General features: G+C 40.8%; 1 protein-coding gene across 1 annotated transcript in view; it reads left to right on the top strand.

The window, feature by feature from the left end:
* The window catches only part of pik3r5 (phosphoinositide-3-kinase, regulatory subunit 5), a 34,120-nt gene that overhangs the window by 4,618 nt on the left and 5,952 nt on the right, over positions 1-23,550 (top strand). Inside the window, 10 exon segments of the mRNA XM_089006974.1 lie at positions 5,271-5,383; positions 15,961-16,076; positions 17,584-17,652; positions 17,838-17,976; positions 18,074-18,143; positions 18,885-19,059; positions 21,275-21,443; positions 21,529-21,597; positions 21,940-22,533; positions 22,536-22,612. Coding sequence (XP_088863100.1) covers positions 5,284-5,383; positions 15,961-16,076; positions 17,584-17,652; positions 17,838-17,976; positions 18,074-18,143; positions 18,885-19,059; positions 21,275-21,443; positions 21,529-21,597; positions 21,940-22,533; positions 22,536-22,612 — 1,578 coding nt within the window. The 5' untranslated portion in view covers positions 5,271-5,283.

Here is a 23,550-nt window from a genome sequence, read left to right on the forward strand (position 1 = left end):
GATTGTCCTTTAAAGTCTTTGAATCAAAAGGAACTTTTCCCTGAGCCACAAGAGACCCTCCTCCCAACACCGTTTCAATGAATGGAGCGCAGCAAATGAATGGCTATCAGACCCAATCAATCAATGTGACGTGTGGATGGAGAGGGATGGTGGGGGAACATATACTGTCCTTCCACAATCCCATTCACACGTCCAGAGTGCGGCTGTTCTTCCCTCCTTCTGTGGGAGTAAACCTGAGGGTCAGATCACACCACAACAATGGGGAGGCACCTGCTTCCTCGCCTTAATGTGGGAAATGGAGCTTCCCGTCAGGAAGCAGTTGGTAATGGGATTGTCAGATGTGAGGAGATGGAAGAGGAAGCCCTTGAGTGACGGTGGGGGGGGGGGGGGGGTGCATGATAAAGATATCCAGGTAATGGTGCCATCCAGGTGGGTGTGATACAATGAGAGGGTAAAAATGAGTTTGACTGCTCTCCACTGGCCACCCCCACGCTTTGCACTCATATTGCTTCTTATATTGCCCTACACTATCACATGAATAGAACAAATGTTTTTTTTTGTTTTTTGGATTTTTTTTTTTGGGGGGGAAGGAGTTCATATATGTGAAAAAATGTGCCCCTTGCATTTTAAAGGACAACCGACGCCCCGGACAAGTTGTGTTCATAATTTGTAAAATCACTTCAAATGACTTCTACTGAGCGTATTTTACAAAGATTCCACGGCATATAGCTATATTTTACGTTTTAAGACTCGCGCTGAATATTCAGGATGTCTTGTTTTGGAGTTGATGACGATGCCTGACGTGATGTCACGTCTGGAACCCCCCTGACCGAGAAAGCGACACACAATGCATTTCAGGTACTTTGTTTGGTCTGAAAACTTCGTGTTGATCCGTGTTGATGGCGAAATTAGAAGGAAAAAACAAATAATGTGATGGTGAATAGTTGTGTGTTGCACCAAGACTACTATTTCATACTAGTTGACACACATTCCCAACAGACAAATCAGCCCATTTCCAACTGAGCTTGGGCGCCATCTTGTGCATTTTCTGGGTGCTACATTAGAGTCCATATGCCTCAAAATGAGACGGAAGGACTTCTTTAATCGATTGCAAACATTTATGCTTTCCTTTTCAGAACTATTTGAATCATATTCATAACTGGATGAGTAACAAGAAAGCATCTCCGAATCTCAAGCCATTGTTTTGATTCTCAAGCAAGGCAAGACGTTCTGGCGTGACGTCACGAACCAGGGTGCGGCACCTTCTCAAACTGAAACTTTCTGAGGTCATTTTGAAGTAGTTTTGGGACACTTTAAGTCATTTTTACTAAAATGTCAGCCTGCATGTTTTGGGTATGTTAGATGCTATAAAATGTTTTTCCAATGTCAGTTAGGAAACAAAAAAAATGGTGTCGGTGGTCCTTTAAAGGGCAACCGACGACACTTTTTTGTTTTTTAACTGACATCAGAAAAACGTTTTATAGCATCTAAAATGCCCAAAACACGCAGTATATTTTTATTCAAATGCAAGACACCAATAAAAATGACTTACAGTGTCCAAAATCTGCAAAAAAAATGAGCTGCGAATTGGGCATTTTCAGAAAGTCCCGCCCCCAGTTCGTGACATCACGCCAAGACGTCTTGCATTTCTGGAGAATAAAAGCAATGGCTTCAGATTCGGATAATATGCTTTCTTGTTACACATCCAGTTATGAATATGATTCAAATAGTTCTGAAGAGGAAAGCATACATTTTTGCAGTCCATTAAAATAGTCTTTCCGGGTCATTTTGAGGCAAACGGGCGGGGGGGAATGTCTCACCCAAAAAGAGGCAATAAAATGGCCACCGAGCTGTGAGGAATGAATACGCCCGTTTCCACAGGCTGATACATTCCTTCCATGGAGCTTGACTCCCTCTGCTGGCGGCTTTTGGATGTAACACAAGGGTTTAAAAAAAACAGTACAGCAAAATACATTGACGTGATGGAAAGATGCTACAAAGCGTCTTTTTTTACGGTCAGGAGGCGGTCCTTTTCTGACGTCACGTACGGACTCGTCACCAACTCAAAAACAAGACTTCCTGAAGGTTCAGAGCGAGTCTTAAAATGTAAAATAGAGCTATATGCGGTGGAATCTTATTAAAATACGCCCAGTAGAAGTCATTTGAAGCCATTTTACAAATTATGGACACAACTTGTCCGGAGAGTCGGTTGTCCTTTAATGTTAGGCTTGTTTAGCAATTTTGTGCCATCATTGAATGGAATTGTTTCTTTCTTCAAGGAAGTGCTTTGTATGAGCGCAATCCTTGTTTTGTAGCTTTGTTCGCAAATATATATGACCATATGTGTCATTTGTTTAAAAAAAAATACAATCAAATGTGGAAGTGACCCTGTTGACACCGTGGAACAACATCCTCTTATGAAATGGTCTCAGTCATCGTACAGTTGCAACATTCTACAAAGAATAAAACAAGTGTGATGACATTTTGGAGGGGCTATGGAAGTTTTAGGCTTAGTTTCCTTGGGTTAGCTGGGACAAAGCAACATTATTTGTTCTTCCAGATGTTGTGTGAATGAGTGTGATTTGTAATTTTCCTCCAGTCTGAAACTCGCAAGCGTTTGTGTATTATGAGAGTTAGAAAAAACATAACCTTGCCGATAAGGATTCATTCATCGATCTAGCTATCTAACAAGTTATCTCTATAGCTAGTCATCTAGCTAGCTATGTTACTAGCTATGTAGCTCCGTATATAGCTCGCTATCTCGCTAGCTAGCTATTTATGTATTTATTATTGATGTTTTGTTTATTTTTTTTTTATTTCCTTTATTTGTATATTTGTACATTTCGTATTGTTTGTTTGTTTGTTTTAAGGTGAATGACAGTTGCCATATTTGCAAGCATAAAATTCCGATCACCAATTAACTTGCCGATTATTTTTTTTAATGTGGAATGAATGACATCACATACATTTTGTTTCCTTCAACACTGAACTTTTAGTAGTTCTATTTGTTGAACTTTAAAATAAAGAGCAAAATCTGCCCAACAAAAAGAAACGGGACTGTGATTTGAATTTAATGAAAAAGGCTGACGCCTCGATTTTGTGATCTTTTTTTCATCAAAATTAGTTGGTTTTCTTTCTGCCATGTTGCGATGTTTGTTTGTTTGTTTGTTTGTTTGTTTGTTTGTTTGTTTGTTTGTTTGTTTGTTTGTTTGTTTGTTTGTTTGTTTATACTCAAGGGAGATTCAAAAACCAGATAGAAACCTCAATGTAGTTGCACACTCTGTGAACTGTTGCCTGACCTCATTCTGAAACCAATCCGTTTCAGATTTCTTGAGACACGTTCAAGTAGATCATCTTACACCCTGTAGGTTTCACATCATCAAAAGCAAATATGCTCAGCCTGTGCCCACTCCTTGACTTTCTAAAATGGACAAAAAGCCAGTCATGTTGCAACCTCAGAAGTACCCAACTGTGCATCGTTTCTAAAATGGAATATCTTCAAAAAGCAATATCCTCTTTGCTGTCAAGGAAGTACTTGGTCCTTCTCAATTTCGATTAGACTCAATGCACATATGGCACGTCTTGTTTTTCTGTGGAAAATCTAAAAAAGGGATACTTATTCTACCATGACTGAAAACCAAGCACATTTTGTAGAACGTCTCTCGAACGTGTCATCCTGAAGGTCGCACATCAAAATCGGTCATTTTATTATATCTATTGATCTATCTAGCTATATATCTAGCTTGAGCTAACTAGCTCGATATCTAGCTAGCTATTTAATAAAATTGGTCATTTTATTGTGCACCCTTGATGTTTCCCCCAAGAACAAAAGTGCAACCCTTTAAACATAATTGCCATAAGTGCCTTGCATGCTGGGTCCGAGAGGACAGTAATTTCATCTGTGCTGTATGTCATGCATATTAGCATATTTGACAATAAAGCTGACTTAGACTTTTTGACTTTGAATTGACTTCTTTTCGCACTCAACAGGTGAGCAGTTATGTTATTACCTGAGCCTGGAGCAACTATTATGTCATTTTCATTTGATAGAAAGTGTCAAAGGTGCTTATAAATGAAATTTATTATTATTATTATTATTATTATTATTATTATTATTATTATTATTATTATTATTATTATTATTATTATTAACTCATTTGCTACAAAAACTATATTAACCATAAGGGTGGGTTTCAAACATTTTTATGAAGTTTATTTTTGTCAGACGAACCCTGACACTGCTGAGTTACGTTAAGTTACGTTACGTTAAGTTTTTTTTTAAGGAACTATAGCAACAAAACAGCAGCAGACGCACAACCCTGTGATTCAAAAAGAAAAACATCCCCCTTTTCTGTCTTAAACACGCAATACAATTGTTTGCTGTGTGTCATGTCTTCCACAGAAAAGATGAATGGCTCTCGGTAGAATATGTTTATCATGCTCAACCGAGTCCAAGATGGCGCCCGAGTAGGCAGCCATCAGCAAGTCCTCTCACGAGCCTTGCTTTTTTGTTGTTTTTGTGTTTCTTTTGTCACTTTGTGTTGGTATGTGTCACGTAGAACATATACGGAATGTTTTTTCAGGATTTTTGCCCACAATATTCATCAAGGAGGAGACTGTGCTGAGCGGTTGCGACTTATCGGCAGCATGAATATCCCAGCACTGTTTTTGATTTGGGAAGAATGTCGATGCCATTTGACTGTCAGCTCTGGGGCGATTGTGCTTTTTTGTGCCTGTCATGGGCAGCATTTTCACAGCCCCTGTCACAATTTGCAAGGTGGTGATGGTGGTGGACCCCAAAAAAAGCAGGCAGGGCTGTGGAATGGCCGCGGCTTGGAATTGAAGCGGATTTACGTGAGACAGGAGATGTGAGGCAGTCTCTTTCGTCAATGGATGCTACAGCTTCACTTGCTTTCAACATTTAGCTTTATTCCCTGATCCACTGGTGAAAAGGATGCTTTGATTCTCTCTTTCATTTACAATTGCTTCATACAATAAAGAGGGTGCAGAAAGTGCTAAAGATTGAATGACTGTGTCTTTGTGTTGTCATATTTTTTATTCTTTTGACTTCAAGATGGAGCCGCGAGAGTGATTGACTGTCCACCAGGTCCTGTATTTTGTTTTTATACTTCTTCCTTCCATAACTTTGCTGCTGTGAATCAGAATCAGAAAGCATGTAATAGTCAATGTCATGTAAATGTCTCCAGTGTGAGACTAATAAAGGCCAATCCAATCCGATATCTCCTAATCACAGTTATCCTTCTGAACAGAACGCGAGGCAACATGCAGCACACCTCTTGCACGGAGGACAGGATCCAGCATGCTCTGGATCGATGTCTGGATGGACTGAGACATAGTCCCACAGCAGCGCAACCCTGGGATGGTAAGACCTCACTCATCGCCATGTTTTCACGACAATCGCGTTGCAATGTTGGGGAAGTGTGTTTCTGACTGTGGGTTGAAAAGTGAAATTGTTTACAACAAGGGTCTCAAACTCACGGCCCGCAGGCCAACTGCGGCCCCCGAAAGAATATTTTGCGGCCCGCCTTGATATGAAAGATTAATGTTAGTGCGGCCCGCATGATTGATATGAATGAAACGTGTGTGGAGCTGAACAAACCACGGTGGGGTAAAAGAATCTGAAGGGTGGCACATCGGTCAGGCTGTCCAGTGCTTCGCTCACTCATTCATTCCTCCAGTCAGCTGGGCGGAGGAGAAGCCGTGAAGCCGCCGACTCCATTCAGCTCTTATCGTTCTCCACTGCTCTCTGCTTAAAAATGAAGAAGGCGCTGTGATTTATGATCCAGCCTGTGCCGTGTCAGTAGCCATGTCCATCTTGGCCGATCGCGCTCAGAGAGCTGCTATGTGTTTGTCCTTACTTATTATAGTACGTCGCGAGTGAAACTGAAACTTAACAGTAAGTACGTTTACCCGGCACTTGAGAAATTCGGATAACTGTTGTTATCCGATACGATTAGAGAAAAAGAACTGTGTCAGCTATCCGGATCTTTCTGCCATGTATACGCCTTTTTAATAATCTGATGTTTAATAACATCATAGATTGAAAGTGCGCATGTTGAACTGAAAGTTTAAGTTTAACTCGAGACTCACACCGATTGGAATCACATATTACAGAGCCCCAAAGATGTCTTTTTCAAAGCCTGCGGTAAAGAGAAAGGTCGGTGATGAGCACAGTAAATTTCAGGAAAAGTGGGGAGTACAATATTGTTGAGCACAGGGGCACCCCGACGTGTCTTATCTGTACTGAAATAGTCACGGTGCACAAGGAATACAATTTGAAACGTCATTATACAACTGGACATGCTGAGGAGTCCGAAAAATACAGTAAAGTCTCGTTATATTGATAGCGGTTATATCGATAGTACTGCTTATTATGATACTATTTCTATGAACGCAAGGAGAAAAATACGTGCGCGCAGGGTCGGATATATCGATAGTCCCGGTTATATCGATATTTTTTCGGACTCCCGAGAATATCGATATAACGAGACTTTACTGTACCAGGGAGATGAGAAAGCCAACCAGGTTGCCAATCTTAAAACACGTGGACTTAGGCAACAAGATTACTTCAATTTAAATCAATTTAGCAGCAGTCGAAGCTAGCTACGCCGTCAGTGAGAAGATTGCCAAAGTGGGAAAGCCATTCACAGAAGGTGAATTTGTCAAAAAGTGTATATTACACGCTGCAGAAATTGTCTGTCCAGAAAAGAAAGGTCAGTTTAACAACATTAGCCTTTCTGGCAACACCGTGGCAGAGCGCATTTCTGATCTATCAAATGACATTTATGATCAATTGTGTGAGAAATCAAAATGTTTCAGTGTATATTCAGTGGCTCTTGATGAGACCACAGACATCACAGACACTGCCCAGCTCGCAATATATGTCCGTGGTGTTGATGACAATTTTGAATTGATGGAGGAGTTGCTCACAGTAATTCCAATTAACGGCCAGACCACCGCTAAGGACATTTTCCAACAACTGTGTGATGCTTTTGAGAATGGCGGTTTGTCATGGAAGAACTTTGTTGGAATAACAACCGATGGTGCCCCATCAATGACAGGGAGGAAGAATGGACTGGTAGCACTTGTTAAAAAAAAACTGGGAGAGGAGGGTGTAGAGGAGGCCATAGTACTGCACTGCATTATTCATCCACAGGCCCTTTGCAGCAGATGCCTGAAGTTTGACAATGTGATGTCTGTCGTTGTGAAATGCATCAACCACATCAGATACAGGGGCTTAAAGAAGGTTCCGTGCTTTTTTAGAGGAAATGGAGTCAGAATATGGGGATGTGCTCTACTTCACAGAGTTACGTTGGCTCAGCAGGGGAAACATATTGAAGAGTTTTTTTGAGTTGAGAGAAGAAATAAAAGAATTCATGGAGAAAGGTTGTTCCTGTGCTAAGTGATCCCAAATGGCTCATTGACTTTCTTGTTGATATCACACATGAGCATAAAGGACAACCGACGTCTCCGGACAAGTTGTGTCCATAATTTGTAAAATGGCTTCAAATGACTTCTACTGGGCGTATTTTAATAAGATTCCACCGCACATAGCTATATTTTACGTTTTAAGACTTGCGCTGAATATTCAGGAAGTCTTGTTTTTGAGTTGGTGACGAGTCCGTACGTGACGTCAGAAAAGAACCGCCTCCTCACCGTAAAAAAGACGCATTGTAGCGTCTTTCCATCACGTCAATGTATTTTGCTGTACTGTTTATTTTAAACCATGTCTTACACCCAAAAGCCGCCAGCAGAGGGAGGCAAACTCCATGGAAAGAATGTATCTGTCACGGTTTGCGAGGTGGTGATGGTGGGTGCGGATCCCAAAAGCAGGCAGGAGGGAGCAGGAGGTTGTTTGACAAATTGTATTAAAATAAAGGTCAGCAGGAACAAAATGTAAAACATAAAAATCATCTGAACAGAAAAAATACTAAGTATCAAAAGAAGACCAAAAGTAAATGTCCGCCAAGGTTAAACAAACACATACACAGCATACACAATGTATGCAACAAACATGCAGCAAACAATGAATCGACACCGGATGGTCGTGCCGGGTGTTCTTTTAAGTGTCAGTGATTAAAACGACCAGCACCTGCGAGGCTGCAGGCAGGGCTGACAGCGCCCCCCGTTGGTCGCCAACCAGATCGTGACAGTATCAGCCTGTGGAAACGGGCTGATTCATTTCTCACCGGAGCTGGTCGCCATTTTTCTGCCTCTTTTTGGGTGAGACATCCCCCCCGCCCCTGCCCGTTTGCCTCAAAATTGCCCACATAAATTCTTTAATCATTTGCAAACATGTATGCTTTGCTCATCAGGACTATTTGAATCATATTCATAACTGGATGGATTGGATTGGATTGGATTGGATAAGTCTTTATTAGTCTCACAGTGGAGAAATTTACATTTCACATGTGTGTGTGTGGATGTGTAACAAGAAAGCATATTCTCTGAATCTGAAGCCATTGTTTTGATTCACAAGCAATGTATTGGCGTGACGTCACGAAATGGGGGCGGGACTTTCTGAAAATGCCCAATTCGCAGCTCAATTTTTTGCAGATTTTGGACACTTTAAGTCATTTTTATTGGTGTTTTGCATTTGACTAAAAATATCATACTGCATGTTTTGGGTATTTTAGATGCTATAAAACGTTTTTCTGGTGTCAGTTAAAAAACAAAAAAGTGTCGTCGGTTGTCCTTTAATGTACTGAACAAGAAGCTACAAGGCCAGGGGCAACTTGTCAGTGCTGCCTATGACAACGTGAAAGCATTCTGCACAAAACTTGTGTAGGTACGAGCTACGAAGGCGTAGCTCTCTCAGACAAAGCTTTTCCATTTCCCAGCATGAAAGGCACTCCTGGATGCAGGCGCACCATTCAGTGGTGAGAAGTGTGTTGAAGCCATTTTGGAGCTACAGAAGGAATTTGATCACAGATTTGCAGACTTCAAGACACACAAAGCCACATTTTAAATTTTTGCGAACACATTCTCTTTTGATGTGCAAGATGCCCCTCCTGTATTCCAAATGGAGCTCTGTGACCTACAGTGCAACTCTGCACTCAAAGCCAAGATCAGGGATGTAAATGGAGAAGCAGACAAGCTTGGGCAATTTTTGAGAGACTTGACCCCCAGCTTCCCTGAACTTTCCCGAATGTTCGAGCGGACCATGTGTCTTTTTGGGAGCACATACTTATGTGAGAAGCTCTTCTCCACCTTGAACTTCAAGAAGTCCAAGTACAGGTCCAGACTTACCGATGAGGTTCTTCAAGCCCGACTCAGAGTCTCCACTGCCTCCTCCCTCAAGCCAAATGCGGCTCGGCTTTATGAAAAGAAGTGCTGCCAGGTCTCTAGCAGCAAGAAGTAGGCAAGAGAAGCCATGTTTAGGACAGTTCATGTTCAATATTTTATTTTGTTCAGAAAGTTAAAGGTTAAAGAACTGTGAATACAGACATTTGAAACTTTATAAAAATAATTAGTTTTCCTGTGGTTTTTTTCAGTCGTCTGTCTGCCTTATGATCATTATAATTATTTTATTTATTTATTTATTACTGGTTAATTTATTTGTTATTCATTTTTCCATTTATTCATTTAATTATTTTTTTGTGTGTTAAAAATAAAGATTTTGAGAACATTGGAATGTTTTATCTGTGCTTTTCTTGTGGAAATCCTGTCATCTGGTTTCATCCCACATTCCAAAAACATGCATGGCAGGCAGATTGAACACTCCCAAAAAATGTCCTTAGGTGTGAGTGTGAGAGTTATTGTTGTTTGTCTTTGCGTGCCCTGCAATTGGCTGGCAACCAAGTCATGGTGTCCCCAGCCTTGTGCCCTCAGACAGCTGGGATTGGCTCCAGCACCCCCCGCGACCCTAATGAGGAATAAGTGGTACGGAAAATGGATGGATGGATGGATTATTTTAAATCAGAGATGCAAGGAATCTGGCCAAATAAACCGTTTTCTTTTTTCACTGATTTGGAATATGCCCTCTTTTTTTTTGTCCAGCGCGTGACGTTTTTATGACAATACAGTAAAGTCTTGTTATATCGATATTCAAGGGAGTCCGAAAAAATATCGATATAACCGGGACTATCGATATATCCGATCCTGCGCCGAACTGCATTAAACAAAAGCCGCCAAAAGAGGGCAGCCAAGCGCCATACAAGAAACGGAGCTGGCCATTAGCTCCCTTTTTTTGGGGTGAGAGATGTTCCCCCAATGTTGCCTCAAAATGGCACATATAATTCTTTAATGATTGTAAACATGTATGCTTTAATCTTCAGAACTACAGTGTATTTGAAACATATTCATAACTGGATGTGTAACAAGAAAGCATATTATCCGAATCTGAAGCCATTGTTTGGATTCACAAGCAATGCAAGACGTCTTGGCGTGAAGTCATTTTTATTTGCATTTGAATAAAAAGTGACATCGGCTGTCCTTTAATACACAGTATGGAATGTTAATATTTTTCAAAATCATCGCGCTTCAGCAGACAAAACAAGAAACATTGTTGCAAAAAACGATTGCATTCATATACAGTACAGTGGGCATGTACATAACACAACAGGGAAACTGCAACGCGTACATCTTACTGTATTATGTATACAATTTAAAAAAGTCATCAATCTTCTTCTGCTTCCCATTTTTACCTTTTAACACAAACACTTCAATCTCGTCTGCTACACACGAGCTCGCGTCTGAAAATGAAAATGGCTCTGCTACACGGGTGCTGGGCACGTAACCAAGTCACCTGACCAAGTTGACCAATGGCGCGACCGATGGCGTGTCACGTGACAAAGTCACACGGCCAAGTCGACCAATAGCGCGACCGATGGCGGCTCATGTGACCAAGTCGACCAATGGCGCGACCGATGGCGGCTCACGTAACAAGACACGTGACCAAGTTGACCAATGGCGCGACGGATATATCGATATAAACAACAAAAATGGCCGGCGGGGGATGAAAAGGAGCACCGTAATAACCGGATTATCGTAATAACCGGGTATCGTACTAAACGGTACTAATTATACATAAAAAGACTAGAAATGTGCAAGGGAAATGAAAATAGTATCGTAATAAGCGGTACTATCGATATAACCGATATCGATATAACGAGACTTTACTGTATTTTTTTATTACAGTCGCATATTTACAATTATATAGGGTTAGGTTCAGTTGCAGCTGGATGTGGGTTACATCACATGTGTCATTTTCTTTTAATATGTAATGCAAGTGTAAACGGAAGGGCATCACCACCGCCATTTCGACTCAGAATCATAACATTGGGCTCATTCACAAATATATATAAAGCCAGCATAACATTTTTAGGTAACATGCTTGATTACCGTATTTTCCGGTGTATAAAGCGCACTGGATTATAAGGCACAACCCCAATGAATGCTGTATTTTCAAACTTTTTCCATTTATAAGCCGCATCGAACATAAGGCGCACCTTCAATGAATGAAAAAGGTTTTCCAAATATAATATAGAAATGTACAAAAGTTTTCCAAATATAAGGTGCACCACATTATAAGGTCCTACAGTAGAGGCTGGGGTTACGCACTACTCCTTCTACAGGGAGAAATGGAGTCGGTGGCTGTTGACAGTAGTTGCAAGACCTGTCGTGACTCAATATTACTTCACATATAAGGCGCAGGCTCTTTTGAAGAAAACCAAGGCTTTTGGGTGCATCTTAAAATACGGTAAACTTTAAAATCTGATGGAGTTTGTTGACTTCCAGCAAAAGAGGAATGGATGGGATAAATACAAGATACCAGTAGTTAATTTGTTGAGAAAACAGTTTGCATTTTTTTCTGAACCAGACAATATTGGAATTATTTGGATTATATTTGATTTTTATCGAAAAACGCAATGTGTCACACGTATGACACAAACATTAAAAAATGACTTTTGTGCTTTGAACACAAATATGTAAAATCCTCTCATTGCTCTCTCCTGAAAGAAATTAAAATCTATCCTTTTTTTCCCCACATTTTGATAGGAATCCACTTAGCTCGCTTGTTCATCGCACCTTGGCTTTAATATTACCAGTGACGTGCGGTGAGGTTCATGGCTGTGAGGACTGACGTCATCACAGTCAGATTTACAAACATGAACTCAACAGAGTATATTATTCACCACTTGATTGGCAACAGTTAACGTGTTTTGTTTAAAATGTCATGTCAGCATTCTTTATATATACAAACTGTAGCATAGAAAAAAGAATTAAACAAACGTTATTATCGTGTTACCTTTACTTATAAATGAAGTTCATGCGCCACTCCTTCTGAAGAAAGGCATCGATAACTTTTTTGTAGAAGCCTTCCTTATCTTTCTTCAGTTTTAAAAGTCTATCTGTCTCAATGGAGATCACTGCCAGTGAATAAAGTCATCATTGATCAGTCCTGTTCTGACTGTATGTTTGACTGTATGTTTTATATATATGTATGTATGTATGTATGTATGTATGTATGTATGTATGTATTGTACTGGTTTATGTATGTATTGTACTGTATGTTTTGTACTGGAATATAAGGCGTACCTTCAACGAATGACATATTTAAAACTATTTTCCATACATAAGGTGCATTGCATTATAAGGGGCACCTTCGATGAATTACATATTTTAAAACTTTTTACATACATAAGGCGCGCCGGAATATGGGGCGCATAGTCAGCTTTTGAAAAAAATATATTTTCTTTTAGGTGCGCCTTATAGTGCAGAAGATCAGAATCAGAATCAGAATCAGAATCATCTTTATTGCCAAGTATGTAGAACACACAAGGAATTTGTTTCCGGTAGAACACGCTGCACTAGTATCGTTGTCAAAAAAAAAACAAACTGCTAAGTGGCACTATACAGTTCCATTTTGGCTACTGTTGAAAGAGTTCAAAGAGTTAATGGCTTGGGGGAAGAAGCTGTTTAAATGTCTGCTGGATTTGGTGCGCATGGATCGGTAGCGCCTGCCTGAGGGGAGTAGCTGGAAAAGGTGGTGGGCAGGGTGCGGAGGGTCCAGTAGGATTTTCCGCGCCCTAGTTTGGATTCTTGCAGTGTGCAAGTCCTCGAGAGTGGGTAGGGCGGTGCCAATGATTTTTTCCGCCGTCCTAACTGTCCGTTGATACGGTACTTTACACATTTTTTGGGGGGCACATGCATGTCCACTGCGTTTGTTCGAGTTTGTCTATGGCAGGGTGTCAAAGTCAAGGCCCGGGGGGCAAATCTTGCCCGCCATATCATTTTATTCGGCCTTGCGAAAGCAAATCAAGCATGTCAAGTTCTATGACGCTGAAGTCCTAATCAAAATTTCAAATTGTCCCAAGTAAATCACAATAATAGTCATTATTCTTGATTTCAGATTTGAAAACTAGTTCTTCATTAATATATGGAAACATTCCCGATTTTCATTTTTTATTTTTATGAGCGTCAACGGAGGCAGGGCTTGTTCAGGCACTGTGATGCTTAAAGGACAACCGACGTCACTTTTTTTGTTTCCTAACTGACATCAGAAAAACGTTTTATAGCATCTAAAATAGTATGATATTTTTTATTCAAATACAAAACACAAATAAAAATGACTTAAAGTGTCCAAAATCTGGAAAAAAATTGAGCTGCGAATTGGGCATTTTCAGAAAGTCCCTCCCCTAGTTCGTGACGTCACGCCAAGACGTCTTGCATTGCTGGAGAATCAAAACAATGGCTTCAGATTCGAATAATATGCTTTCTTGTTACACATCCAGTTATGAATATGATTCAAATAGTTCTGAAGAGGAAAGCATACATGTTTGCAATCGATTAAAGAATTTATTCCGTGCCATTTTGAGGCAAACGGGCGGGGGGGGAATGTCTCACCCAAAAAGAGGCAGAAAATGGCCACAGAGCTCCTGTGAGGAATGAATCAGCCCATTTCCACAGGCTGATAAATTCCTTACATGGAGCTTGGAGCGCCCACTTTTGGCTCTTTCTTGTGCAACACAAGGTTTTCAGACCAAACAAGCATTGACGTGATGGAAGGACTGCTACAATGTGTCCTTTTTTTTTCGGTCAGGGGGGTTCCTTCAGTGACGTCACGTACGGACTCGTCACCAACTCCATAACAAATCTTTCGGAATATTCAGCACGAGTCTTAAAACCTAAAATATAGCTATATGCGGTGGAATCTTTGTAAAATACACTCAGTAGAAGTCATTTGAAGCCATTTTACAAATTATGGACACAATTTGTCTGGAGACGTCGGTTGTCCTTTAAATTATTTTTTTGCTGTGGGCAAATTCAATTTATCAACAGCAAAAAAAGCCACAATGCTCTCCAACAAAGAACATACTGTACTTGATTATTGCTAGAAATATGTTGTAACTTGTTAAATGTACTCATGTTTACATGTGAAATTTTGCTAATAAAATTGCATAATTAAATATTACACACTAAGTAAGGAAATATTGAGGTCACAGCATCTCGCAGGTTGACAGGTATGATATTAACACGTGCATGACACTGTAGCTCGCTTATTTCAATGCTATGCTAACATTGGCTTGTTGTGATCTTGGACCACCTGAAGCATTTCCAAACAACAACAAAAAATAGTTGGCGATCTCCAATTGAATCCAGCAAAAATTCGGAGTGCTAATAAGTTTGACGTGAAATAGTATTTACTGTACTCACATTTTAGGAATTCAATTTCGTGTATTGATTGTAAGCGTGTCAGTTTGTGTTGGAGGAAGTTGTGTGGCTTGACGTCTGGGAGGAAGCGGCGGGCACTGACAAGAAGTGTGTGGGCGAGTGCGTGCTTGTGGGCGAGTGCGTGCTTGTGTGCGAGCGCGGCGTGTTTGCGTGTACGTGTGCGAGTGCGGCGTGTTTGCGTGTACGTGTGTGTGTGCGTGTGTGTTTGCGGGTGTTTGCGTGTGTGTACGCGTGTAGTGTGCGTGTGTTTGCGTATGTGTGCGTGTGTTTGCGTATGTGTGCGTGTGTGCGTGTGTGTTTGGGTGTGACCAATGACGTGGCTTTAACCGAAGACGCCATTTTGTTTTTTGGAGAACGGGCTCACTATCGCTCTGTCTGTAACCCCATCCCCACTGCTGCGTACTTGACCAATCACGCGGCTTTAACCGAAGACTGGGGGCGGGGCATAGAGGACAAAAACAGTGGCCACCATTTTCTTGTTAGGAGAACGGGCTCGTTCGCGAACGACACATCACTCATTGTGGCAACTCCGTGTGTATCCCGAAAAATAGTTCGTATGGCAAGATAAAATTGGCATAAATGTAACGTTCGTAAACCGGAAAGTTCGTAAGCCACGGGGTTTGTAAACCGAGCTTTCACTGCATATACAATGGCTGTCCATGTTGTCACGATCTGGTTACCGACCAACGGGTGGCGCTGTCGGCCCCACCCTCAGTTGCACAGGTGTTGGTCGTCCTCATCAGTGGCAGTTCAAAGGACTCCCAGCACGAACATTCGGGGTCGGGTCATTGTATGTGGTTGCTTCACCCTGTCAGGTTTGTTTCATCTTGGCAGATTTTTACTCATGGTTTGATTTGATACTTTGTACTTTTCTGTTCGTATGACTTTGATGTTTTACATTTAGTTCCTGTTGACTTTATTGTAATACAATTTGTCAAATACAACCTGCTGCTCCCTCCTGCCTGCTTATTTGGGATCCACAACCATCACCACCTCGCAAACCATGACACATGTTAAGCACTTTGCTACAGCTTCAGCTGTTGTTAAAGCGCGATATAAATCAATATGTATTGTATTGTCACTTTCATGCACCAATGATTACCTGCACCACGATAACATGGTTTATTTAGGAATAAAGATTGTTTTCATGCAAATTGGCACGTTATTAAAAAAAAACATTTTTACAAAAAAAAAGACTGACGTTTTAACTGATGATTCAAATCAAAATGTTCTTGCTCCGATGAAGCTTCTCTTTCCTTCCAGTACTGATGTGCTCTGTGGGCCAGTCAATGAACCGATGGAGCCTGGAGGAACTGGTCAAGAGGGACCCCGATAACTCCATCATCCTTTTGCAGCAGCTATTGAGGAAGACCAAAGAGGTGAGGTCAAACAAAAAATACACACGCACGCATGTGTGTACCGTATTTTCCGTAGTATAAGCAGTGTTTGAAATAACGTCTGCCCGGAGGCCGGGGGCGTCCTACTTTTACGTTGGGCGTACAACATTCAAAGTGTCTCGGCCCGGGTGGCCGACAACTTCTTCAAGATTTTTTTTTTCAAATCAAACGTTATTCAATAAAGCAAAAGCTACAAGCAAACAGCTACAAACCACGTGGACTCCTCTTTCTAAGCACCTTTCAAAACTGTCAAGTACACTTTACAGTCAGGGTATAGTCCGAAGCATGAAACAGGCTTCTGATTGGCTGCGATGGCGAGTATGCAAATTTGCATCCACGGCACGGCTTACAACTTTATGGCTGGGTAGGCAACTTTTCAGAGTTGTCTGCCTTGGTGTCCACTAACTTTTTCTCAGGAGTTTCAGACACTGGTATAAGTCACACCCAAAAGCCTTGATTTTCTTCAAAAGATGACCCTGCGCCTGTTATTCCGGTGCGTCTTATATGTGAAGTAATATTGAGCCACAACAGTTCTCGCAGCCACCGACTCCATTTTCCCCTGTAGAAGGAGTCCTACGTAACCCCAGCCTCTACTGTAGCACCTTATAATGTGGTGTGCCTTATATTTGGAAAACTTTTACATATGTACATATTAAATTTGGAAAACTTTTGTCATTCGTTGAAGGTGCGCTTCATACTCCGGTGCGCCTTATATATTGAAAAAGTTTGAAAATTCACCATTCATTGGGGGTGCACCTTATACTCCGATGCGGCTTATACACTGGAAACTACAATAAATACAGAAATAAATATCATAAATATATGCATAAATAAAATAAATAATTGAAAGGCGCTTAGAAATAAAATGTGTCATATTATTTGTTATTTAGTTATTTTTGTTTTTTTTACTTTATGTTACTTCCGGGTTGAGTGAACGCTGGCGCGTGTGGCTGCCGCTGTTCACCCGCAGAAAATAAAATCCTCTGACTGTAAAGTGTCCTTGAGAGTTTTGAAAGGCGCTTTTAAATGAAATGTATTATTATTATTATTATTATTATTATTATTATTATTATTATTATTATTATTATACAAATAAATAGATAAATACATACATAAATACATTCTAAAATCCTTCAAGTGGTGTAAAATAAAATGTATTATTATTAAATAATCAAACAAATAAAATAAATAAATAAATAAATAAATAAATTCAATTGTGGTAAACTGAACTACAAATAGGGTACCAGTGTACTTTGGATGTATTATTCAACATCATATTACGAAATTAAAATCACATGTAATGTAACAATAATTAAATACGTATTTGGAAAACTTTCATTCATTGAAGGTGTGCCTTATAGTTTGCTGCTCCTTTTGTATGGAAAAAGTTTGAAAATACACCATTCATTGGCCGTGCGCCTTATATGCCGGAAAATACGGATCACAAATTTATGGATGAAGTGACCGTGCTCTATGTCATTGTGTCCAGGTGCAGGAGAGGTGTCAGTATGAGCTGGTGGCGCCGCTTGCCATCATGTTCACTTCTACACTGATCCAGGTATAAATCCTCCACCACAGTATCCCCTTTTCATCAGGGAGTAGGTTGGGGACACCCTGAACAGGTTGCCAGCCAATTACACTCACACCTCAGGATAATTTAGTGTTCAATCAGCATGATTCTGGAATGTGGGATGAAACCAGAGAAAAGATACGAATGTTTTTTTACTTTTTCCTCCTTTCCAGACGCCCTACTGCCCTCCCGACTTGGAGCTACTGGAAAGCGCCGTGGAGGTGTTCAGTGTCTTTATCACGTGGCCCGAGCCGTACTCCAGCGTGTGTCAAAACCTGCTTTCCACCCTCCATCTGGAGATTAAAGCTCCGGGTCTGTTCTGTACTTTAAATGCTGCAATTCGTCGGCCGCTCTATTCTTGAGACGTTGTCAAAATAGACTGCTGATGTTGCTTTCTCTTCCTCAAAAGGGATTTCCTTTCAGAGGCTGGTGAGAGAAGAGCAGGACCTGAATACCAGCTGTCCCTTCTCCAAGACCACGTATGTTCATGTTGACAATGTTCCTTTGCTTCTGTCAACATATTTTTTGGATTAATGACGCCAATGTGTTGAGAGAAAAAAACAATATGGGAGAGATCAATATCTGATTGTAGATAACAGTTTTGGTCATTCTGTATTTTATTTGACTTAATTGACGCACATGGTGGACGTGAGTGTGTTGGTTGTTTGTAATTATTCTTTGGCTTCATATCTGATTTGTAATTCAATTATCAATGCGTATGTGGAACTGTCGCGGATTGGAATTGAAGTGGATTTACGTGGGGCAGGAGATGTGGGAGAATCTTTTTCGCCAATGTATGCTACAGTTTTGCTTCCAGTTTTGCTTTCAACTTTAGCTCGTAGCAGACGTGCATATTTCACCATGACATCCCTTATCCACTGGTGAAAAGGACGCTTTGATCCACTCCTCTTTCATCTAGAACTGCTTCATACAACAAAGAGGGTGTAGAAAGTGCTTAAGATTGTGTTGTTATATTATTTTGTTATTTTGTCTTTTTTTTTACTTCAAGATGGTGCCGCGAGATTGACTGGCTTTCCAGCAGCTTCTGTATTTTGTTTTTCTACTTCATACCTTCCTTTCCTCTTCCTTCCATAACTTTGCTGCTGCGAAATTTATATTTCTCCACTGTGAGACTAGTGAAGGCTAATCCAATCCTATCCGATCAATGAAAACATGTCGCATACTCCATTCACTAACGTTACCTTTCTTAACGGTCACAGAACAGTGCTGCTGATGAACCCGAGCGAGTTGCCTGCTGACTTCCTGTCTGTTGCCGAGCAGCTCAGTTGTGTTCAGCATTCGGAGAAAGACACCTACATCACTCTCATCAAACACGCCTTCCAGTCAGCGCTTGGCACCAAGTATCCACTCTGCGGCATCCATTCCACATTGCAAGTATGTATACAGTAATCTAGCTTGCTATCTAGCTGTTTGCTATCTATTTGCTATCTATAAAAATATATATCTATCTCGCTGGCTAACTAGCTATCTATCTATTAGATATCTATTAGCTAGCTGTCTATCTATGTGAGTTATACCGAATTGAGTGAACGTTGGCGCGTGTGGCTGCCGCTGCTCAACCCAGAGAAAAACTTATTCTGTTACTGTAAAGTGAACTTGAGAGTTTTGAAAGGGGCTTATAAATGAATTATTATTATTATTATTATTATTATTATTATTACTATTACTATTAAAAAACTGCCAACGTGTTAAAGTGGTATGGAATTATACTTTCCATATAATGAAACGTGCTGTGCGCTGAGTTTATTTGAAATAAAATTGTAACCTATTACAAAGGTGCTCAGTACTACCCTCTGCTATCGACTGACATAGACGTCAAAATGCCTCCGGACTCGCATTGCGAATGTCACAGCTTGCCTATTTTCTGGGCTTGGTCGAGTAATGTTGGCCAAGGGCAGTTGTGACATCAATTTCAGTTGACAGCAGAGGGTAGGCTTTGGCTAAAATGTCTGCCAAAATGGCTGCCAAAAATGGATGCCAAAATGGCTGCAAAATTGGATGCATTCTTCTGCTTAATCTTATTCCATAAATCCAGGATTTTTAGCCAGCTGTTTTTAGACTTCTGGAGGCACATAAAACAAATCAAAAATGGACATTTCGATTCCATTTTATAATAAATGTAACATTAAAGGACAACCGACACATTTTTTTTTGTTTTCTAACTGACATCAGAACCTGAGAGTAGGGACCTATCATAGCTGTGTCCGGCGCCACCAGGTCTGGACATTAGGGATATAATATAAATGGGGCCGATACGACCAGTCAGACTTTAGTTCGCTGACGAAGCCTCTTGGATAGGAGGCGAAACGTCCGAAACCTTCACTTTTGTACAGATGACGGCTGAAGAAACCTTCTCATCGATGACATCAGAAAAACATTTTATCGCATCTAAAATACCCAAAACGCAAAACACAAAAACATGACTTAAAGTTGCCCAAAACTGCCACTAATGAGCTCAAAACTGGAGAGATTCAAAAGGTCCCGCCCCCAGTTTGTGATGTCACGTCAGGAAACTCCTTCTCAAACTGCCTTGCTCCAGAATCAAAACAATGGCTTCAGAGAGTTCAGATTCGGAAAAAGATCATTTCTTGTCACTCATCCAGTTATGAATATGATTCAAATAGTTCTTAAGAGGAAAGCATAAGTGTTTGCAATCGATTAAAGAAGTCCTTCCGTATCAATTTGAGCCATGCAATCAAAGCAACAAAACTGGTAAAGAACACAATATATGAAGCTCCGTGAATGTAATGCAATGTAGCATCAACCTCGGTGATATGTGGCATATAAGGACATGAATAACAAATAATAAGCTACAAGATGTCAACACCAACGCAGATTGTTTAATGTTGTTTAAACTTTCAAAATGAAAAGTTACGAACTTACGTATGAATGACGGTGGTTATCCATCGCTAACTCCGGTTAGCTCCTCATTCCAGCAGCTGAATGTATGTCCGATAGGTTTGCTCCACTATTATGACGATTGCTCTCTTTCACCACTGGAAGCAACTTTCTACCCATTGTCAGGCTGAGACGATGACAGCGGTTATCCAAGAGTGGATTCGCACACACCGGGGAGCTCCTCGGCTGGCGCTATACTTCTCTGGTCCGCTGGGAATTTGTGTAAACTTACACCTTCTTTATGCATGTTACCGACATTGGCTGCCACACAACGAGTCACCATCGCATTATTTATGTAGTATTCCTTCTAATTTCGTAATCAACACTGTTTTCACCCAAAATACACTGTGCGTCACTTTCTCAGTCAGGGGCGTTCCAAACGTGACGTCACGTGGGGATCGTCATCAACTTGAAAACAAGACTTCATGAATATTCAGCGCGAGTTTTAATACATAAAATACAGCTATATGTGGTGGAATCTTTGTAAAATGCGCTCAGTAGAAGTCATTTGAAGTGATTTTAAAAATAATGGACGCAACTTGTCCCGAGGTGTCGGTTATCCTTTAATAGAAAATGATCAATCCCAAACCAATAATTCTGCAAATACTATTTTTTTACAGAAATAATACAAGAATTGGATAGCACATTCTTTGGGTTATTGTCAATATTGATAACAACTGAACCTGTGCAGGCAAAACCAGAAGATGAATTAAGGGAGATATTCTCCATGGTTAGTGGAGTGTTAGAGACCGCTGCAGCCATGAGTAAACCCCTGGAGGGATATAATCATGTGGTCCAGGAACTGGAAGGACTGATGGAGAGGCTGAGCATTCCTGCATCCAATGGAATGAAGTCTGACGGTAAAATGGCTAAAACTGGAAATACGTTGCCAATGTAACTGTATTTTTTTGGAACGGGTGTTATTTGCATTCTCTCCAACAACAGGAAGGCTACAGACATTTCCAATCCCGACAGCCAAATGCCGAATGTTCCACTGGGAAAAAGACAACTTTGGTAAAGTCAATTTCTTTAAGCGAAATGTAGCCAAGAAATAAACACAGCTACAACGTTTTTAGATCTGAATTTTGTACATTGGTGTTTGCATTGAACTACTTTTTTGGCTCTGGGTTGGAATCTTAGTTCAAGTACTTGCAGTTTGGATGTTGTCCGTGTGCTCACGTGGGTTTTCCTGTACACTTAAAAATTGTACATGGGCGTTGCTAATATTAGCTTGTAATATTATAACCTAACAATTTTGTTGTAACCTAACAGCGTGAATGATCGAATGAGCATCCAGTCCAAACTGTACTAACTATGGATGGATGGGGACTAATAAGACTCCTTTGATCCTCACAGATGTCCTGAACACCCTTCTGGAGGATGAGCCGCAAAATTTGTCCACGACGGAGCATCCTAAAGAGGATGAGGACGAGGTGGACATCGAGGACGACGAGGGCCATGACACCTTGTCCATCGTGTCGGAGTCTTACGCGCCCTCGTTCAACTCTGGAGCGGATAGTGACTTTTTCGAGGACTCCGATGACTCCATCAGCTCACCAAAACCTGCCAAATCTTCGGCTCGGCTCAGCCAGCACTTGTACCGCCTCCTTCGAAAGCCCAAGAGGACGTTAAACCGCGCCAAAAGTTTGGGATACACAGAATCCAAAGACTTATCGGTGGTGCGGGAGATCCGTTCTAACTCGCTGCCGTACCACGTGCAACTACGAAGCCCCGAGCCTTCCTCAGTCCGGGTTCCGCAGAATCACACCGTTCGACAGGTTTGCTTCAGGAGACGGCCCATCCTAAGTTGCGACGAGGATGAGAAAAGTACCACGCTGAGAGTGGTGGTGTTTGGGGCTGACCACGTCGCCGGCAAGGTCGCGAGGGCCTACAGCAACCTGAGACAAAAAGAGAACGCTTGTCCACGTCTCAGTCGGGCCTTCAAAATTCAGTTTACTTTGTGCCCGTGAAGAGAGATTCGACAGTGGGGCAAGTTTGTCTGAGCGCCCCCGGTTCTAAAGGAACTAATGTGAGTATAAATTCACCTGCAGAAAAACTATAGCCTGTGACTGTAAAGTGTCCTTGAAAGGTTTGAAAGGCATTCAAAGTTGAAATGTATTATTATTATTATTATTATTATTATTATTATTATTATTATTATTATTATTATTATTATTGTTATTATTCATCCAGCCATTTTCCGTACCGCTTCTTCCTCATTAGGGTCGTGGGGGTGCTGGAGCCAATCTCAGGTGTCTTCGGGCACGAGGCGGGGGACACCCTGAATTGGTTGCCAGCCAATCGCAGGGCACACAAAGGCGAACAACAGTCATTATTATTATTATTATTATTATTATTATTATTATTATTATTATTATTATTATTATTATTATTATTATTATTATTATTATTATTATTATTATAAATAACTACTCTCATACTGCTTGCAACGGGTCATCCAACCTCTTTATAAAATTCTGCTTTATTTAAATATTATATTGACGCTCATTCACTGCCAGATGATGTGCAAAAACGTGTCCACTCCAGTGCCGGGGATTTTGTCATTTTCAGTCAAATTTGAGGACCCACAGTATATTGAGTTTTTGGACGACATAAACATTCACGGAAATTAGACTCTCTTCTTTCATCGGAAAAAAAAAGTTAATTCCTAATTTATATGGGTTTGGAGTTATATGAGCGTGAAATGAGGGTGTCTGGAGGGAGGAAAAAAGGCAAATGCCCCCTTGTGGAAAAGAAAAAACATTGCCAGCGATTTGGCCAGTACTTTATCGGCACCCGAGCAAGAAAAACCAAAACCTGAACAAATTTGGTGAGAAATCTTAGACACTCTTCTTTCATTAGAAAAAAATAGAGTTATATGGGTCGGGAGTTATCTGAGCTTGAAATGTACAAAAGGCAAATGCTGTCGGAGGAAAAAATATTGCCAGAGGTCTGACTTGCGCTTTA

The sequence above is a fragment of the Hippocampus bargibanti genome, linkage group LG10, assembly GCF_051943395.1.
Source record: "Hippocampus bargibanti isolate YZ-2025 linkage group LG10, ASM5194339v1, whole genome shotgun sequence".
NCBI lineage: Eukaryota > Metazoa > Chordata > Actinopteri > Syngnathiformes > Syngnathidae > Hippocampus > Hippocampus bargibanti.